At 47.6% G+C, this 22,197-nt stretch overlaps 1 protein-coding gene across 1 annotated transcript in view; it reads right to left on the minus strand.

Annotated features, from left to right (window-relative positions):
* LOC139370043 (protein sidekick-1-like) overlaps positions 1-22,197 on the minus strand; it is a 365,245-nt gene that overhangs the window by 209 nt on the left and 342,839 nt on the right. Inside the window, exons 39-46 of the mRNA XM_071109345.1 lie at positions 20,968-21,105; positions 18,089-18,250; positions 8,379-8,504; positions 8,013-8,177; positions 4,873-5,010; positions 1,544-1,664; positions 605-737; positions 1-197 (exon numbers count right to left, since the gene is read on the minus strand). The exon at positions 1-197 is cut by the window's left edge and continues 209 nt beyond it. Of these exons, the coding sequence (XP_070965446.1) occupies positions 1-197; positions 605-737; positions 1,544-1,664; positions 4,873-5,010; positions 8,013-8,177; positions 8,379-8,504; positions 18,089-18,250; positions 20,968-21,105 (1,180 nt within the window). The remainder of the gene's footprint in view (positions 198-604; positions 738-1,543; positions 1,665-4,872; positions 5,011-8,012; positions 8,178-8,378; positions 8,505-18,088; positions 18,251-20,967; positions 21,106-22,197) is intronic.

The raw sequence follows: 22,197 nt of genomic DNA on the forward strand, positions 1-22,197 counted from the left end.
TGCTGTGTGACCACGGTCTGGTAGTAGGGCTCTGCCCCGTCAGCGCTGGAACACTCCTCGTAGCCGGACGCCGGACTTAACCCCTTCAGGCCTTTAGGTTGTCTCTTCCAGCTGTTATAGTAGGTGGGATCTGACATGTAGTGATTAACAAAGGAATGTTTAGGATGATGATCCTCCTCACAGTCACTGTCTGTTACCTACAGAGAGACAGACAGACAGAGACAGACAGACAGAGAGACAGACACAAAGAGACAGAGAGAGAGACAGACATAGAGAGACAGAAAGAGAGACAGAGACAGAGACAGAGACAGAGAGATAGACAGAGATAGAGACAGAGAGAGACAGAGAGAGACAGACACAGAGAGATAGAGGGAGAGAGAGAGAGCGAGAGAGAGAGAGAGAGAGTGAAATATAGAGGATTAGTTGGGGAGTGTGCATGTGTGTGTGTGTGTCCTTGCCTGTGTGTGTGTCTGCTGTGAGCGTACCTCAGATTCTGATCTGTCAGTAGGTTTCTCTGTGAGTGTGGTGCTCTCTGATATGTCAGTAGGTTTCTCTGTGAGTGTGGTGCTCTCTGATATGTCAGTAGGTTTCTCTGTGAGCGTACCTCAGACTCTGAGATGTCAGCAGGTTTCTCTGTGAGTGTGGTGCTCTCTGTGAGGATGGCTCCATTGTTGTAGTTATCACACAGGTCTTCATCAGAGTAGTGGAGGAGGCCTGGACTGGGCCTGGGAGGGGACCTACACACACACACACACACACACACACACACACACACACACACACACACACACACACACACACACACACACACACACACACACACACACACACACACACACACACACAAGGGGCTAAATCAGATTTAATCTCTCACTGCAGAGGGCTAAATCAGATTTAATCTCTTACTGCAGTGGGCTAAATCAGCTTTAATCTCTCACTGCAGAGGGCTAAATCAGATTTAATCTCTCACTGCAGAGGGCTACATCATCTTTAATCTCTCACTGCAGAGGGCTAAATCAGCTTTAATCTCTCACTGCAGAGGGCTACATCAGCTTTAATCTCTCACTGCAGAGGGCTAAATCAGCTTTAATCGCTCACTGCAGAGGGCTACATCAGCTTTAATCGCTCACTGCAGAGGGCTAAATCAGATTGAATCTCTCACTGCAGAGGGCTAAATCAGCTTTAATCTCTCACTGCAGAGGGCTACATCAGCTTTAATCTCTCACTGCAGAGGGCTAAATCAGTTTTAATCTCTCACTGCAGAGGGCTAAATCAGCTTTAATCTCTCACTGCAGAGGGCTACATCAGCTTTAATCTCTCACTGCAGTGGGCTACATCAGGTTCATGTTTTCCATCTCTTCTTTGTCTAGTCTTAACTTCTATATATAGTTGACGTTCCACTGTCTGTACCCTCCAAACGGTGCTTTACAGAAGCAATCTTTCTCTCTGTCTCTCTGTCTTTCTCTTTCTCTCTGTCTCTCCCTGCACCCATCCATCTCCCACCCCTCTCTCCTCTCCTCTCTCCCTTTCTCCATCCCTCTACCTAGTTCCATTCTTCTTGTGGAAGTTGCTCTTGTTGTTCAGAGTTCTGCTGTTGAGTTCCAGAGCTGTGAATCCTCCGTTGTCCAGGGTTACGGACTCCTCCACCGTAGACACATGCTTTCCTGAGAGAGAGAGAGAGAGAGAGAGAGAGACAGAGAGACAGAGAGAGAGAGAGAGAGGGAGAGAGAGAGAGAGACAGAGAGACAGAGAGACAGAGAGAGAGAGGGAGGGAGAGAGAGAGAGAGAGAGAGAGAGAGAGAGAGAGGGAGAGAGAGAGAGAGAGAGAGAGAGAGAGAGAGAGAGAGAGAGAGAGAGAGAGAGAGAGAGAGAGAGAGAGAGAGGGAGGGAGGGAGAGAGAGAGAGAGAGAGAGAGAGAGAGAGAGAGAGATGGAGAGACAGAGAGGGAAAGAGGAGAGTAACTCTGTTAACAACAAGAAAACAACAAGCAATTTTTCCAGGGAAATAGAAGAAGTCAGGTGTGAGGGCTTTCTGCCCTCTCACATCTTGTCCTCCTCTTCAGAGCCCCCTCTTTCCCTATAGGAGCCCCTCTACACCCAGAAGAACCTGTTTCTTTGTGAAACCCTTAGTTTGTTACTATACAAACAGACACAACAAAGAAGTCAAATATGCTGCTGCAGAGCTAAGAAACAGACAGACAGGCAGGCAGACAGACAGGCAGACAGACAGACAGACTATCAGAGAGCCAGACAGACAGACAGACAAACTATCAGAGAGCCAGACAGACAGACAGACAGACAGACAGACTATCAGAGAGCCAGACAGACAGACAGACAAACTATCAGAGAGCCAGACAGACAGACAGACAGACAGACAGACAGACAGACTATCAGAGAGCCAGACAGACAGACAGACAGACAGACAGACAGACAGACTATCAGAGAGCCAGACAGACAGACAGACAAACTATCAGAGAGCCAGACAGACAGACAGACAGACAGGCAGACAGACAGACAGACTATCAGAGAGCCAGACAGACAGACTATCAGACAGACAGACAGACAGACAGACAGACAGACAGACAGACAGACAGACAGACAGACAGTCCTAGACAGACTGACAGAGATACAGACTATCAGAGAGACAGACTATCAGAGAGATAGACAGACAGACTATCAGAGAGCCAGACAGACAGACAGTCCTAGACAGACTGACAGAGAGACAGACAGTGAAACAGTGTGTTAGGTGTGTTAGGTGTGTGTGAGGTGTGTATGTGTGTGTGAGGTGCGTGTGGGGTGTGTATGTGTGTGTGAGGTGCGTGTGAGGTGTGTAGGTGTGTGAAGTGCGTGTGAGGTGTGTGTTAGGTGTGTGAGGTGTGTGTTAGGTGTGTGTGAGGTGTGTGTTAGGTGTGTGTGAGGTGTGTGTGAGGTGTGTTAGGTGTGTGTTAGGTGTGTGTGAGGTATGTGAGGTGTGTGTACCTGTGTATTAGGTGTGAGGTGTGTATTAGTTGTGAGTTGTGTGTACCTGTGTATTAGGTGTGAGGTGTGTGTACCTGTGTATTAGGTGTGAGGTGTGTGTACCTGTGTATTAGGTGTGAGGTGTTTATTAGGTGTGAGGTGTGTGTACCTGTGTATTAGGTGTGAGGTGTGTATTAAGTGTGAGGTGTGTGTACCTGTGTATTAGATGTGTGTACCTGTGTATTAGGTGTGAGGTTTGTGTACCTGTGTATTAGGTGTAAGGTGTGTGTACCTGTGTATTAGGTGTGTATTAGGTGTGTATTAGGTGTGAGGTGTGTGTACCTGTGTATTATGTGTGAGGTGTGTATTAGGTGTGAGGTGTGTGTACCTGTGCATTAGGTGTGAGGTGTGTGTACCTGTGTATTATGTGTGAGGTGTGTATTAGGTGTGAGGTGTGTGTACCTGTGCATTAGGTGTGAGGTGTGTGTACCTGTGTATTAGGTGTGAGGTGTGTGTACCTGTGTATTAGGTGTGATGAGGTGTGTATTAAGTGTGAGGTGTGTATTAGGTGTGAGGTGTGTGTACCTGTGTATTAGATGTGTGTACCTGTGTATTAGGTGTGAGGTGTGTGTACCTGTGTATTAGGTGTGTATTAGGTGTGTAGGTGTGTGTACCTGTGTATCAGGTGTGAGGTGTGTATAGTGTATACCTGTGTATTAGGTGTGAGATGTGTGTACCTGTGTATTAGGTGTGTATTAGGTGTGTATTAGGTGTGAGGTGTGTGTACCTGTGTATTATGTGTGAGGTGTGTATTAGGTGTGAGGTGTGTGTACCTGTGCATTAGGTGTGAGGTGTGTGTACCTGTGTATTATGTGTGAGGAGTGTATTAGGTGTGAGGTGTGTGTACCTGTGCATTAGGTGTGAGGTATGTGTACCTGTGTATTAGGTGTGAGGTGTGTATTAGGTGTGAGGTGTGTGTATCCTGTGTATTAGGTGTGATGAGGTGTGTATTAAGTGTGAGGTGTGTATTAGGTGTGAGGTGTGTGTACCTGTGTATTAGATGTGTGTACCTGTGTATTAGGTGTGAGGTGTGTGTACCTGTGTATTAGGTGTGAGGTGTGTGTACCTGCGTATTAGGTGTGTATTAGGTGTGTAGGTGTGTGTACCTGTGTATCAGGTGTGAGGTGTGTGTACCTGTGTATTAGGTGTGTATTAGGTGTGTATTAGGTGTGTGTACCTGTTTATTAGGTGTGAGGTGTGTATTAGGTGTGAGGTGTGTATTAGGTGTGAGGTGTGTGTACCTGTGTATTAGGTGTGTGTACCTGTGTATTAGATGTGAGGTGTGTATTAGGTGTGTGTACCTGTGTATTAGGTGTGTAGGTGTGTATTAGGTGTGAGATGTGTATTAGGTGTGAGGTGTGTATTAGGTGTGTGTACCTGTGTTTAAGGTGTGAGGTGTGTATTAGGTGTGTTACTGTGTATTAGATGTGAGGTGTGTATTAGATGTGAGGTGTGTATTAGATGTGTGTACCTGTGCATTAGGTGTGAGGTGTGTGTACCTGTGTATTAGGTGTAAGGTGTGTATTAGGTGTGAGGTGTGTGTACCTGTGTATCAGGTGTGTGTACCTGTGTATTAGGTGTGCGGTGTGTGTACCTGTGTATTAGGTGTGAGGTGTGTGCACCTGTGTATTAGGTGTATACCTGTGTATTAGGTGTGTACCTGTGTATTAGGTGTGTACCTGTGTATTAGGTGTGTAGGTGTGTGTACCTGTGTATTAGGTGTATACCTGTGTATTAGGTGTGTGTACCTGTGTATTAGGTGTGTACCTGTGTATTAGGTGTATACCTGTGTATTAGGTGTGTACCTGTGTATTAGGTGTGTAGGTGTGTGTACCTGTGTATTAGGTGTGTGTACCTGTGCTGCAGCTCCTGTACTTGTGGTTGTGTCCGTGCAGCAGGAGGCTGAACACCAACATGAGGATCATGATCAGACCAATCAGAGACAGGACCAACAGGAACCACCACTCCTCATAGAAGGGACGGTCCCACAGAGCTACGGACAAGACATATCACTGTTATGAAGGCATTTATATCCAGTCTGGAGACATATCACTGTTATGAAGACCTTTATAACCAGTCTGGAGACATATCACTGTTATGAAGGCCTTTATAACCAGTCTGGAGACATATCACTGTTATGAAGGCCTTTATAACAAGTATGGAGACATATCACTGTTATGAAGGCCTTTATAACAAGTCTGGAGACATATCACTGTTATGAAGGCCTTAATAACCAGTCTGGAGACAGGATGAAAGACATATCATAGTTATGAAGGCCTTTATAACCAGTCTGGAGACATATCACTGTTATGAAGGCCTTTATAACCAGTCTGGAGACATATCACTGTTATGAAGGCCTTTATAACCAGTCTGGAGACAGGATGGAGACATATCACTGTTATGAAGGCCTTTATAACCAGTCTGGAGACAGGATGGAGACATATCACTGTTATGGAGGCCTTTATAACCAGTCTGGAGACAGGATGGAGACATATCACTGTTATGAAGGCCTTTATAACCAGTCTGGAGACATATCACTGTTATGGAGGCCTTTATAACCAGTCTGGAGACATAATGGGAGACATATCACTGTTATGGAGGCCTTTATAACCAGTCTGGTGACAGGATGGATACATATCACTGTTATGAAGGCCTTTATAACCAGTCTGGAGACATATCACTGTTATGAAGGCCTTTATAACCATTCTGGAGACATATCACTGTTATGAAGGCCTTTATAACCAGTCTGGAGACATATCACTGTTATGAAGGCCTTTATAACCAGTCTGGAGACATATCACTGTTATGGTGGCCTTTATAACCAGTCTGGAGAGAGGATGGGAGACATATCACTGTTATGAAGGCCTTTATAACCAGTCTGGAGACATATCACTGTTATGAAGGCCTTTATAACCAGTCTGGAGACAGGATGGGAGACATATCACTGTTATGAAGTTCTTTACACCCAGTCTGGAGACATATCACTGTTATGAAGGCCTTTATAACCAGTCTGGAGACATATCACTGTTATGAAGGCCTTTATAACCAGTCTGGAGACATATCATTGTTATGAAGGCCTTTATTACCAGTCTGGAGACATATCACTGTTATGAAGGCCTTTATAACCAGTCTGGAGACATATCACTGTTATGAAGGCCTTTATAACCAGTCTGGTGACATATCACTGTTATGATGGCCTTTATAACCAGTCTGGAGACATATCACTGTTATGAAGGCCTTTATAACCAGTCTGGAGACAGGATGGAGACATATCACTGTTATGAAGGCCTTTATAACCAGTCTGGTGACATATCACTGTTATGATGGCCTTTATAACCAGTCTGGAGACATATCACTGTTATGGAGGCCTTTATAACCAGTCTGGAGACAGGATGGAGACATATCACTGTTATGAAGGCCTTTATAACCAGTCTGGTGACATATCACTGTTATGAAGGCCTTTATAACCAGTCTGGAGACATATCACTGTTATAACGGCCTTTATAACCAGTCTGGAGACATGTCACTGTTATGAAGGCCTTTATAACCAGTCTGGAGACATATCACTGTTATTGAGGCCTTCATAACCAGTCTGGAGACATATCACTGTTATGAAGGCCTTTATAACCAGTCTGGAGACATATCACTGTTATGAAGGCCTTTATAACCAGTCTGGAGACATATCACTGTTATGAAGGCCTTTATAACCAGTCTGGAGACATATCACTGTTATGGAGGCCTTTATAACCAGTCTGGAGACATATCACTGTTATGGAGGCCTTTATAACCAGTCTGGAGACAGGATGGAGACATATCACTGTTATGAAGGCCTTTATAACCAGCCTGGAGACATATCACTTTTATGAAGGCCTTTATAACCAGTCTGGAGACATATCACTGTTATGAAGGCCTTTATAACCAGTCTGGTGACATATCACTGTTATGATGGCCTTTATAACCAGTCTGGAGACATATCACTGTTATGAAGGCCTTTATAACCAGTCTGGAGACAGGATGGAGACATATCACTGTTATGAAGGCCTTTATAACCAGTCTGGTGACATATCACTGTTATGATGGCCTTTATAACCAGTCTGGAGACATATCACTGTTATGGAGGCCTTTATAACCAGTCTGGAGACAGGATGGAGACATATCACTGTTATGAAGGCCTTTATAACCAGTCTGGTGACATATCACTGTTATGAAGGCCTTTATAACCAGTCTGGAGACATATCACTGTTATGACGGCCTTTATAACCAGTCTGGAGACATGTCACTGTTATGAAGGCCTTTATAACCAGTCTGGAGACATATCACTGTTATTGAGGCCTTCATAACCAGTCTGGAGACATATCACTGTTATGAAGGCCTTTATAACCAGTCTGGAGACATATCACTGTTATGAAGGCCTTTATAACCAGTCTGGAGACATATCACTGTTATGAAGGCCTTTATAACCAGTCTGGAGACATATCACTGTTATGGAGGCCTTTATAACCAGTCTGGAGACATACCACTGTTATGGAGGCCTTTATAACCAGTCTGGAGACAGGATGGAGACATATCACTGTTATGAAGGCCTTTATAACCAGCCTGGAGACATATCACTTTTATGAAGGCCTTTATAACCAGTCTGGAGACATATCACTGTTATGAAGGCCTTTATAACCAGTCTGGTGACATATCACTGTTATGAAGGCCTTTATAACCAGTCTGGAGACAGGATGAAAGACATATCACCGTTATGAAGGCCTTTATAACCAGTCTGGTGACAGGATGGCGATATATCACTGTTATGAAGGCCTTTATAACCAGTCTGGAGACATATCACTGTTATGAAGGCCTTTAGAACCAGTCTGGAGACAAGATGCTGTTGATACTGTTACAGCTGGAGCTGCTTCAGTCTGACACTAGATGGCAGCACAGTGTTAACACAGAGACTGTGTTACTGTGTCTGTGTCTGTGCGTGTGTGTGTGTGTGTGTGTGTTTACCAGCGAGCGCGGTGGACGGCGTGCTGGGTTCCCCATAACCGTAGCGATTGACAGCGATGACACGGAACTCATATCCGACCCCTGACCTCAGACGGTCCATCTCCACGGTTACTGACCTACTGCTGGGGGGGAGGAGCCTGACAAACGAGTCCCACATCCCTTCATCTGAAGAGCGAGAGAGAGACGGGGAAGAGAGAGAGGGGGGAAGAGTGAGAGGGAGAGAGTAGGGTAGAGAGAGAATGAAAAAGGAAGTGTAAATATCAGAGGAAAGATAGGAGAGGAAAGAGAGAAGGAGACACCACACACACACACACACACACACACACACACACCACATACACCACGGACACACATTTTCTTGCTCACCTGAGGGACGAGCCTCGATGATGTAACCTATGACAGGTCCCGCCCCCGCGTCTCCCTCCGACCAATGAATGGTCAGCGCCGAGGAGGACTTGGTGACTGACATCTCCATGGGCGAACCAGGGGTGCCTGGGGGAGAGAGGGAGGAGCCATTCAGACCATATAAAAACACAGAGACCTGTAGATGTTGGGGATGTTGTTGTGTATAGCAGGTCTGGAGCTGAACACACATAAACCTAACACACTTAACACACACTTCACATACACACACACCTCACACACTTCACATACACACACACCCCACACACTTCACATACACACACACCTCACACACTTCACATACACACACACCTCACACACTTCACATACACACACACCTCACACACTTCACATACACACACACCTCACACACTTCACATACACACACACCTCACACACTTCACATACACACACACCTCACACACTTCACATACACACACACCTCACACACTTCACATACACACACACCTCACACACTTCACATACACACACACCTCACACACTTCACATACACACACACCTCACACACTTCACATACACACACACCTCACACACTTCACATACACACACACCTCACACACTTCACATACACACACACCTCACACACTTCACATACACACACACCTCACACACTTCACATACACACACACCTCACACACTTCACATACACACACACCTCACACACTTCACATACACACACACCACAGATGGCGATATCAGATGGCGCCGAAGAACATGGCTGACGGTTTTTTATATTCGTTTTTCTTTTCTCCGCCTCAAACCAATTGTACTATTTTTTTTTATTTAAATTTGCGTTTTGTGTAACTTATTTTTTAACTTATTTTTGTACATAATGTTGCTGCTACCGTCTCCTATCACCGAAAATACCTTCTGGACATCAGGAGATTACTCACCGCGGACTGGAATAAACGTTTTCCTTTAACGAGTGAGAAGGATTTCCTGCTTTCACCGGAACAGGCCCAGATCCACGCCTTTCACTGGGAACAGGCCCAGATCCACACCTTTCACTGGGAACAGGCCCAGATCCACGCCTTTCACTGGGAACAGGCCCAGATCCACACCTTTCACTAGAACAGGCCCAGATCCATGCCTTTCACTGGGAACAGGCCCAGATCCACGCCTTTCACTGGAACAGGCCCAGATCCACGCCTTTCACTGGAACAGGCCCAGATCCACGCCTTTCACTGGAACAGGCCCAGATCCACACCTTTCACTAGAACAGGCCCAGATCCATGCCTTTCACTGGGAACAGGCCCAGATCCACGCCTTTCACTGGAACAGGCCCAGATCCACGCCTTTCACTGGAACAGGCCTAGATCCACGCCTTTCACTGGAACAGGCCCAGATCCACGCCTTTCACTGGAACAGGCCCAGATCCACGGCTTTCACTGGAACAGGTCCAGATCCACGCCCTTCACGGGAACAGGTCCAGATCCACTCCTTTCACGGGAACAGGCCCAGATCCACACCTTTCACCGGAACAGGCCCAGATCCACGCCTTTCACCGGAACAGGCCCAGATCCACGCCTTTCACTGGAACAGGCCCAGATCCACGCCTTTCACGGGAACAGGCCCAGATCCACACCTTTCACTAGAACAGGCCAGATCCACGCCTTTCACCGGAACAGGCCCAGATCCACGCCTTTCACTGGAACAGGCCCAGATCCACACCTTTCACCGGAACAGGCCCAGATCCACACCTTTCACTAGAACAGGCCCAGATCCACGCCTTTCACTGGAACAGGCCCAGATCCACGCCTTTCACTGGAACAGGCCCAGATCCACGCCTTTCACTGGAACAGGCCCAGATCCACACCTTTCACTGGAACAGGCCCAGATCCACGACTTTCACTGGAACAGGCCCAGATCCACGCCTTTCACTGGAACAGGCCCAGATCCACACCTTTCACCGGAACAGGCCCAGGTCCACGCCTTTCACTGGAACAGGCCCAGATCCACACCTTTCACGGGAACAGGCCCAGATCCACACCTTTCACCGGAACAGGCCCAGATCCACGCCTTTCACCGGAACAGGCCCAGATCCACGCCTTTCACTGGAACAGGCCCAGATCCACGCCTTTCACGGGAACAGGCCCAGATCCACACCTTTCACTAGAACAGGCCAGATCCACGCCTTTCACCGGAACAGGCCCAGATCCACGCCTTTCACTGGAACAGGCCCAGATCCACACCTTTCACCGGAACAGGCCCAGATCCACACCTTTCACTAGAACAGGCCCAGATCCACGCCTTTCACTGGAACAGGCCCAGATCCACGCCTTTCACTGGAAGAGGCCCAGATCCACGCCTTTCACTGGAACAGGCCCAGATCCACACCTTTCACTGGAACAGGCCCAGATCCACGACTTTCACTGGAACAGGCCCAGATCCACGCCTTTCACTGGAACAGGCCCAGATCCACACCTTTCACCGGAACAGGCCCAGGTCCACGCCTTTCACTGGAACAGGCCCAGATCCACACCTTTCACTGGAACAGGCCCAGATCCACGCCTTTCACGGGAACAGGCCCAGGTCCACGCCTTTCACTGGAACAGGCCCAGATCCACGCCTTTCACGGGAACAGGTCCAGATCCACTCCTTTCACGGGAACAGGCCCAGATCCACACCTTTCACCGGAACAGGCCCAGATCCACGCCTTTCACCGGAACAGGCCCAGATCCACGCCTTTCACTGGAACAGGCCCAGATCCACGGCTTTCACTGGAACAGGTCCAGATCCACGCCTTTCACGGGAACAGGTCCAGATCCACTCCTTTCACGGGAACAGGCCCAGATCCACACCTTTCACCGGAACAGGCCCAGATCCACGCCTTTCACCGGAACAGGCCCAGATCCACGCCTTTCACTGGAACAGGCCCAGATCCACGCCTTTCACGGGAACAGGCCCAGATCCACACCTTTCACTAGAACAGGCCAGATCCACGCCTTTCACCGGAACAGGCCCAGATCCACGCCTTTCACTGGAACAGGCCCAGATCCACACCTTTCACCGGAACAGGCCCAGATCCACACCTTTCACTAGAACAGGCCCAGATCCACGCCTTTCACTGGAACAGGCCCAGATCCACGCCTTTCACTGGAACAGGCCCAGATCCACGCCTTTCACTGGAACAGGCCCAGATCCACACCTTTCACTGGAACAGGCCCAGATCCACGACTTTCACTGGAACAGGCCCAGATCCACGCCTTTCACTGGAACAGGCCCAGATCCACACCTTTCACCGGAACAGGCCCAGGTCCACGCCTTTCACTGGAACAGGCCCAGATCCACACCTTTCACTGGAACAGGCCCAGATCCACGCCTTTCACGGGAACAGGCCCAGGTCCACGCCTTTCACTGGAACAGGCCCAGATCCACGCCTTTCACGGGAACAGGTCCAGATCCACTCCTTTCACGGGAACAGGCCCAGATCCACACCTTTCACCGGAACAGGCCCAGATCCACGCCTTTCACCGGAACAGGCCCAGATCCACGCCTTTCACTGGAACAGGCCCAGATCCACGCCTTTCACGGGAACAGGCCCAGATCCACACCTTTCACTAGAACAGGCCAGATCCACGCCTTTCACCGGAACAGGCCCAGATCCACGCCTTTCACTGGAACAGGCCCAGATCCACACCTTTCACCGGAACAGGCCCAGATCCACACCTTTCACTAGAACAGGCCCAGATCCACGCCTTTCACTGGAACAGGCCCAGATCCACACCTTTCACTGGAACAGGCCCAGATCCACGCCTTTCACTGGAACAGGCCCAGATCCACACCTTTCACTGGAACAGGCCCAGATCCACGCCTTTCACGGGAACAGGCCCAGGTCCACGCCTTTCACTGGAACAGGCCCAGATCCACGCCTTTCACGGGAACAGGTCCAGATCCACTCCTTTCACGGGAACAGGCCCAGATCCACACCTTTCACCGGAACAGGCCCAGATCCACGCCTTTCACCGGAACAGGCCCAGATCCACGCCTTTCACTGGAACAGGCCCAGATCCACGCCTTTCACGGGAACAGGCCCAGATCCACACCTTTCACTAGAACAGGCCAGATCCACGCCTTTCACCGGAACAGGCCCAGATCCACGCCTTTCACTGGAACAGGCCCAGATCCACACCTTTCACCGGAACAGGCCCAGATCCACACCTTTCACCGGAACAGGCCCAGATCCACGCCTTTCACTGGAACAGGCCCAGATAAACGCCTTTCACTGGAACAGGCCCAGATCCACACCTTTCACTGGAACAGGCCCAGATCCACGTCTTTCACTGGAACAGGCCCAGATCCACGCCTTTCACTGGAACAGGCCCAGATCCACACCTTTCACCGGAACAGGCCCAGGTCCACGCCTTTCACTGGAACAGGCCCAGATCCACACCTTTCACTGGAACAGGCCCAGATCCACGCCTTTCACGGGAACAGGCCCAGGTCCACGCCTTTCACTGGAACAGGCCCAGATCCACGCCTTTCACGGGAACAGGTCCAGATCCACTCCTTTCACGGGAACAGGCCCAGATCCACACCTTTCACCGGAACAGGCCCAGATCCACGCCTTTCACCGGAACAGGCCCAGATCCACGCCTTTCACTGGAACAGGCCCAGATCCACGCCTTTCACTGGAACAGGCCCAGATCCACACCTTTCACCGGAACAGGCCCAGATCCACACCTTTCACTAGAACAGGCCCAGATCCACGCCTTTCACTGGAACAGGCCCAGATCCACGCCTTTCACTGGAACAGGCCCAGATCCACGCCTTTCACTGGAACAGGCCCAGATCCACACCTTTCACTGGAACAGGCCCAGATCCACGCCTTTCACTGGAACAGGCCCAGATCCACGCCTTTCACTGGAACAGGCCCAGATCCACACCTTTCACCGGAACAGGCCCAGGTCCACGCCTTTCACTGGAACAGGCCCAGATCCACACCTTTCACTGGAACAGGCCCAGATCCACACCTTTCACTGGAACAGGCCCAGATCCACGCCTTTCACTAGAACAGGCCCAGATCCATGCCTTTCACTGGGAACAGGCCCAGATCCACGCCTTTCACTGGAACAGGCCCAGATCCACGCCTTTCACTGGAACAGGCCCAGATCCACGCCTTTCACTGGAACAGGCCCAGATCCACGGCTTTCACTGGAACAGGCCCAGATCCACACCTTTCACCGGAACAGGCCCAGATCCACACCTTTCACTAGAACAGGCCCAGATCCACGCCTTTCACTGGAACAGGCCCAGATCCACGCCTTTCAATGGAACAGGCCCAGATCCACGCCTTTCACTGGAACAGGCCCAGATCCACACCTTTCACTGGAACAGGCCCAGATCCACGCCTTTCACTGGAACAGGCCCAGATCCACGCCTTTCACTGGAACAGGCCCAGATCCACACCTTTCACCGGAACAGGCCCAGGTCCACGCCTTTCACTGGAACAGGCCCAGATCCACACCTTTCACTGGAACAGGCCCAGATCCACGCCTTTCACGGGAACAGGCCCAGGTCCACGCCTTTCACTGGAACAGGCCCAGATCCACACCTTTCACTGGAACAGGCCCAGATCCACACCTTTCACCGGAACAGGCCCAGATCCACACCTTTCACTAGAACAGGCCCAGATCCACGCCTTTCACTGGAACAGGCCCAGATCCACGCCTTTCACTGGAACAGGCCCAGATCCACACCTTTCACTGGAACAGGCCCAGATCCACGCCTTTCACTGGAACAGACCCAGATCCACGCCTTTCACCGGAACAGGCCCAGATCCACGCCTTTCATGATCCTACCAACGGGACGTTAGAAACTGTAACATCTTATGTTTCACCGAGACGTGGCTGAACGACGATACGGACAATATAGAGCTGGCGGGATTTCCCATGAACCGGCGGAACAGACACGCTACCTGTCATGGAAATTTCCTCTATTTACCAAATCATGAGCGCAAACCACAACACAAGTCAGAGTTAGTTATCAAAGTCCATCTTTAATTATATGAGCTCTATCACAACCCTGTGACTCTCAGGCAATTCAGTGTCTATCAATGAATTCTCTGAGAGCCCCCCTACATTGCAACTGAGATCCTTTAATAGCAAAGAACACACATAGTCAGACAGCATAGACAAAACAAATCGTTCAGCTTTGTCTCCTTACTCAAACCCTAGAACCATAAACCAATCCTCCATATCAACAGGCATATATCAAATTGTCATTTAGATACAACCAACTCTAAATACAACCAATCCTGGACAAGCTCACGGAGAGCATAGAATGATTCCAGACACTGCCATCCTCCTTTCCCCGATGGGAAAGTGAGTGAAAGTAGGGAGTGACTGGCACACAGACACAGTGGAGCAAAATATATGTTTACCCATGATGACACTTTGACCTCTCCCCTCTCTGCGGCCCATGCAACTTAGTCTTGACATAGAACAGATACTGCAACCCCGCCACAATATTATACAAAAATAACATTCTTGATGAGAAGTAATTTACAAACATATGATGAATATAAAACATCTTACCTATGTTACCCACCAATTCTGATTATTCCCCAACATACCTCTGGTAAGACGAGGGGGGTGTGTATTTTGTACTCTATATCATCGACGGTATCCTTATGTAATACATGTATCACTAGCCACTTTATACTATACTATGCCACTTTGTTTACATACTCATCTCATTTGTACATACTGTACCCGATACCATCTACTGTATCTTGCCTATGCTGCTCTGTACCATCACTCATTCATATATCCTTATGTACATATTCTTTATCCCCTTACACTGTGTACAAGACAGTAGTTTTGGAATTGTTAGTTAGATTACTTGTTATTACTGCATTGTCGGAACTAGAAGCACAAGCATTTCGCTACACTCGCATTAACATCTGCTAACCATGTGTATGTGACAAATAAAATTTGATTTGATTTGATTTTTGTCAAAACAGCTGGTGCGCGATGTCTAATATTAAAGAAGTCTCAAGGTATTGCTCGCCTGAGGTAGAGAGGTAGAGAACCTGATAAGCTGTAGACCACACTATCTACCCAGAGTGTTCTCATCTGTGCATATCGTAGCCGTCTATTTACCACCACAAAGCGAAGCTGGCACTAAGACAGCTCTCAACCAACTCTATAAGGCCATAAGCAAACAAGAAAATGCTCACCCAGAAGCAGCGCTCCTAGTGGCCGGGGACTTTACTGCAGGCAAACTTAAATCAGTTTTACCTAATTTCTACCAGCATGTCACATGTGCAACCAGGGGAAATAAACATCCTAGACCACCTTTACTCCACACACAGAGAAGCTCAGCAAATCTGACCATAATTCTATCCTCCTAATTCCTGTTTACAAGCAAAAACTAAAGCCGGAAGTACCAGTGACTCGCTCAATACAGAAGTGGTCAGATGGCATGGATGCAACACTACAGGACTGTTTTGCCGCCACAGACTGGAATATGTTCCGGGATTTATCCAATGGCATTGAGGAATATACCACCTCAGTCATTGGCTTCATCAATAAGTGCATTGATGACGTCGTCCCCACAGTGACTGTACGTACATATCCCAACCAGAAGCCATGGATTACAGGCAACATCCACATAAAGGCTAGAACTTTCAAGGATCGGGAGACTAATCCGGACGCTTATAAAAAATCCCGCTATGCCCTCAGACGAACCATCAAACAAGCAAAGCGTCAATACAGGATAAAGATTGAATCCTACTACACCAGCTCTGACGCTCGTCAGATGTGGCAGGGCTTGAAAACTATTACGGACTACAAAGAGAAACCCTGACGCGACCTGCCCATTGACGCGAGCCTACCAGACGAGCCAAATGCCTTTTATGCTTGTTTCAAGGCAAGCAACACTGAAGCATGCACGAGACCACCAGCTGTTCTGTATGACTGTGTGATAATGCTTTCGGTAGTCGATGTGAACAAAACCTTTAAACAGGTCAACATTTACAAAGATACTGGGCCAGACAGATTACCAGGACCTGTACTCAAAGCATGCGCTGACCAACTGTCAAGTGTCTTCACTGACATTTTTCCCTGACAGAGTCTGTAATGCCTACATGTTTCAAACAGACCAACACAGTCCCTGTGCCCAAGGAAGCGAAGGGAACCTGCCTAAATGATTACCGCCCCATGGGACTCATGTCGGTAGCCGTGAAGTGCTTTGAACGGCTGATCATGGCTCACATCAACAGCATCCTCCCGGACACCCTAGACCCAATCCAATTCGCATTCCGCCCCAACAGATCCACAGATGCACTCCACACTGCCCTTTCTCACCTGGACAAAAGGAACACCTCTGTGAGAATGCTGTTCATTGACTACAACTCAGCGTTCAACACCATAGTGCCCACGAAGCTCATCACTAAGCTAAGGACTCTGGGATTAAACACCTCCCTCTGCAACTGGATCCTGGACTAAAAAGATTTGGCATGGGTCCCCAGATCCTCAAAAGGTTCTACAGCTGCACCATCGAGAGCATCTTGTCCCGTTGCATCACCGCCTGGTATGGCAACTGCTCTGCATCTGACCGTAAGGCGCTACACAGGGTAGTGAGAACGGCCCAGTACATCACTGGGGCCAAGCTTCCTGCCATCCAGGACCTATATAATAGGTGGTGTCAGAGGAAGGCCCCAAAAATTGTCAGAGACTCCAGTCACACAAGGTACCGGAGCACCAAGTCAAGGACCAAAAGGCTCCTCAACAGCTTCTACCCCCAAGCCATAAGACTGCTGAACAATTCATAAAATCGCCATCGGACAATTTACATTGACTCCTCCCCTTTTCTACACTGCTGCTACCTGCTGTTTATTATCTATGCAGAGTCACTTCACCCCTACCTTTAACCTGTACCCCCTGTATGTAGCCTTCCATTGTGTAGGTGTGTATATAGCCTTCCATTGTGTAGGTATGTATATAGCCTCGTTATTCTTATTGTGTTACTTTTTATTAGTACTTTTAATTCTAGTCTACTTCTTCTTCTTGAACTGCACCGTTGGTTAAGGGCTTGTAAGTAAAGCATTTCACGGTGAAGTCTACACTTGTTGTATTCGGCGCATGTTTGATTTGATACACACTACACACACCTCACACACTACACACCACACTTCTCACACACTACACACACCTCACACACTTCACACAACTCCCACACCTATACACTACACTCACACACCTCACACACTACACTCACACACCTCACACACCTCACACACATCTCACACACCTCACACACCTCACACACTACACACACTTCACACACCTCACACACTACACACACCTCACACACACATCTCACACACTACAAATACACCTCACACACTAAACACACTCACCTCACACACAACACACACACACACCTCACACAATGTACACACACACCTCTCACACACACCTCACACACTACACACACACACTCTCACACTATACACACATACCTCTCACACACACCTCACACACACCTCACACACTCACCTCACACACAACACACACACACCTCACACACCTCACACACACCTCACACACTATACACACACACCTCTCACACACACCTCACACACACCTCACACACACACCTCACACACCATACACACACCTAACCCCCCCCCCCCCCCCTCTCCTTACCCTGTAGAGGCTGTGAGGTGACGTTACAGTGGGCAGCAGGTCCGTAGCTGACTGTTCTGGCCTGGACACTGAACCTGTAGATTACTCCTTTAGTCAGGTCTCTGACCTTCAACCAACGCTGCCAGCTACCCTTCACCTCCACCGTCACCACCCGACTCACACCTAGACACACACACACACACACACACACACACTCATTAAACACCCTTAAACACCCTTAAACACCATTAAACACCATTAAACACCACTAAACACCATTAAACACCATTAAACACCATTAAACACCAAAAAACACCATTAAACACCAATAAACACCATTAATCACCATTAAACACCATTAAACACCATTAAACACCACTAAACACCACTAAACACCACTAAACACCATTAAACACCACTAAACACCATTAAACACCACTAAACACCATTAAACACCACTAAACACCACTAAACACCATTAAACACCACTAAACACCATTAAACACCACTAAACACCACTAAACACCATTAAACACCACTAAACACCATTAAACACCATTAATCACCATTAAACACCACTAAACACCATTAAACACCACTAAACACCATTAAACACCACTAAACACCACTAAACACCACTAAACACCAGTAATCACCATTAAACACCACTAAACACCATTAATCACCATTAAACACCACTAAACACCATTAAACACCACTAAACACCACTAATCACCACTAAACACCACTAAACACCACTAAACACCATTAATCACCCCTAAACACCATTAAACACCACTAAACACCATTAATCACCATTAAACACAATTAAATACCATTAAACACCATTATACACCAATAAACACCATTAAACATCACTAAACACCAATAAACACCAATAAACACCAATAAACACAATTACACACCAATAAACACCATTAAACACCATTAAACACCACTAAACACCATTAAACACCATTAAACACCATTAAACACCACCAAACACCACTAAACACCACTAAACACCATTAAACACCATTAAACACCACTAAACATCATTAAACACCATTAAACACCACCAAACACCACTAAACACCACTAAACACCATTAAACACAATTAAACACCATTAAACACCAACAAACACCATTAAACACCATTAAACACCACTATACACCATTAAACACCATTAAACACCATTAAACACCAATAAACACCATTAAACACCATTAAACACCACTAAACACCATTAAACACCAATAAACACCATTAAACACCAATAAACACCATTAAACAACATTAAACACCATTAAACACCATTAAACAGCAATAAACACCATTACACACCACTAAACACCATTAAACACCATTAAACACAAATAAACACCATTAAACACCATTAAACACCACTAAACACCACTAAACACCACTAAACACCACTAAACACCATTAAACACCATTAAACGCCATTAAACGCCACTAAACACCACTAAACACCACTAAACACAATTAAACACCATTAAACACCACTAAACACCACTAAACACCACTAAACACCACTAAACACCATTAAACACCACTAAACACCACTAAACACCATTAAACACCACTAAACGACATTAAACGCCATTAAACACCACTAAACACCATTAAACACCACTAAACACCACTAAACACCATTAAACACCATTAAACACCACTAAACACCATTAAACACCATTAAACACCACTAAACACCATTAAACACCATGAAACACCATTAAACACCATTAAACACCAATAAACACCATTAAACAACATTAAACACCATTAAACACCATTAAACAGCAATAAACACCATTACACACCACTAAACACCATTAAACACCATTAAACACCATTAAACACAAATAAACACCATTAAACACCATTAAACACCACTAAACACCACTAAACACCACTAAACACCATTAAACACCATTAAACGCCATTAAACGCCACTAAACACCACTAAACACCACTAAACACAATTAAACACCATTAAACACCACTAAACACCACTAAACACCACTAAACACCACTAAACACCACTAAACACCATTAAACACCACTAAACGCCATTAAACGCCATTAAACACCACTAAACACCATTAAACACCACTAAACACCACTAAACACCACTAAACACCATTAAACACCACTAAACACCATTAAACACCATTAAACACCACTAAACACCATTAAACACCACTAAACACCACTAAACAACTTGTTTTGTTTGTCAGCAACATTTTCCTCTTTACCATCAAGTCAAGACAGACGCAGAAACTGGTGTGTGTGTTGCTAGGTGTGTGTGTGTGTTGTTAGGTGTGTGAGTGTGTTGTTAGGTGTGTGTGTGTGTTGTTAGGTGTGTGTGTGTTGTTAGGTGTGTGAGTGTGTTGTTAGGTGTGTGTGTGTTGTTAGGTGTGTGTGTGTTGTTAGGTATGTGAGTGTGTTGTTAGGTGTGTGTGTGTTGTTAGGTGTGTGTGTGTTGCTAGGCGTGTGTGTGTGTGTGTGTGTTGTTAGGCGTGTGAGTGTGTGTGTGTGTTTTTAGGTGTGTGTGTGTTGCTAGGTGTGTGTGTGTGTTGTTAGGTGTGTGTTTGTTGCTAGGTGTGTGTGTGTTGCTAGGTGTGTGTGTGTTGGTAGGCGTGTGAGTGTGTGTTAGGTGTGTGTGTTGCTTGGTGTGTGTGTGTGTGTGTTGTTAGGCGTGTGAGTGTGTGTTAGGTGTGTGTGTGTTGTTAGGTGTGTGTGTGTTAGTTACCCTGTACAGGCTATGTGTGTTGTTAGGTGTGTGTGTGTTGCTAGGTGTGTGTGTGTGTGTTGTTAGGCGTGTGAGTGTGTGTTAGGTGTGTGTGTGTTGTTAGGTGTGTGTGTGTTAGTTACCCTGAACAGGCTGTGTGGGTTGGTAGACCACCCTGTACCCCTCCACTACCCCGTTAGAAGCGCTGGGCGCCCCCCAGGAGACGTTGACACTCCATCCTGTCACCTCCGAAAACGACAGGAAACTAGGCTGGCTGGGGGCTGGGGAGGGGGGAGAGGTTACACAGGTCATCATTACATTACATACCATCTAAATGTTCTACTTTAATAACACAGACCTGGGATCAGATACTATTAGATGTGTGTGTGTAAACTATCAGTGTCTGCTTTAGACAGAGCAGACCTGGGATCAGATACTATTAGATATGTGTGTGTAAACTCACAGCTTTAGACAGTCTGGGGGCTCTTCTATTCCTTCCATTACAACAGGCTCCATCATTATCAAGCCCAGATAGATTTTTCATCGATTTCAAATCATATTTGAAGCTAGGTCTAACACATACGCATCCCAGGGTTAACTGGGTGGTTAGGGGTTAGAGGTTAGGGAACCTACCAGCCTGTAGAGTCTTGGCCTCCCGGGGTTAGAGGTTAGGGGTTAGAGGTTAGGGAACCTACCGGCCTGTAGGGTCTTGGCCTCCCGGGGTTAGAGGTTAGGGGTTAGAGGTTAGGGAACCTACCGGCCTGTAGGGTCTTGGCGCCCCGGGGTTAGAGGTTAGAGGTTAGGGAACCTACCAGCCTGTAGGGTCTTGGCGCCCCGGGGTTAGAGGTTAGGGAACCTACCTGCCTGTAGGGTCTTGGCGCCCCGGGGTTAGAGGTTAGGGGTTAGAGGTTAGGGGTTAGAGGTTAGGGAACCTACCAGCCTGTAGGGTCTTGGCGCCCCGGGGTTAGAGGTTAGGGGTTAGGGGTTAGAGGTTAGGGGTTAGAGGTTAGGGAACCTACCAGCCTGTAGGGTCTTGGCACCCCGGGGTTAGAGGGTATGGGTTAGAGGTTAGGGGTTAGAGGTTAGGGGTTAGAGGTTAGGGAACCTACCAGCCTGTAGGGTCTTGGCGCCCCGGGGTTAGAGGTTAGGGGTTAGGGGTTAGGGGTTAGAGGTTAGGGGTTAGGGGTTAGACGTTAGGGAACCTACCAGCCTGTAGGGTCTTGGCACCCCGGGGTTAGAGGTTAGGGGTTAGAGGTTAGGGAACCTACTGGCCTGTAGGGTCTTGGCCTCCCGGGGTTAGAGGTTAGGGGTTAGAGGTTAGGGAACCTACCAGCCTGTAGGGTCTTGGCGCCCCGGAATTAGAGGTTAGGGGT

The sequence above is a fragment of the Oncorhynchus clarkii genome, chromosome 17 (genome assembly GCF_045791955.1).
Source record: "Oncorhynchus clarkii lewisi isolate Uvic-CL-2024 chromosome 17, UVic_Ocla_1.0, whole genome shotgun sequence".
In the NCBI taxonomy this organism is placed as follows: Eukaryota; Metazoa; Chordata; class Actinopteri; order Salmoniformes; family Salmonidae; genus Oncorhynchus; species Oncorhynchus clarkii.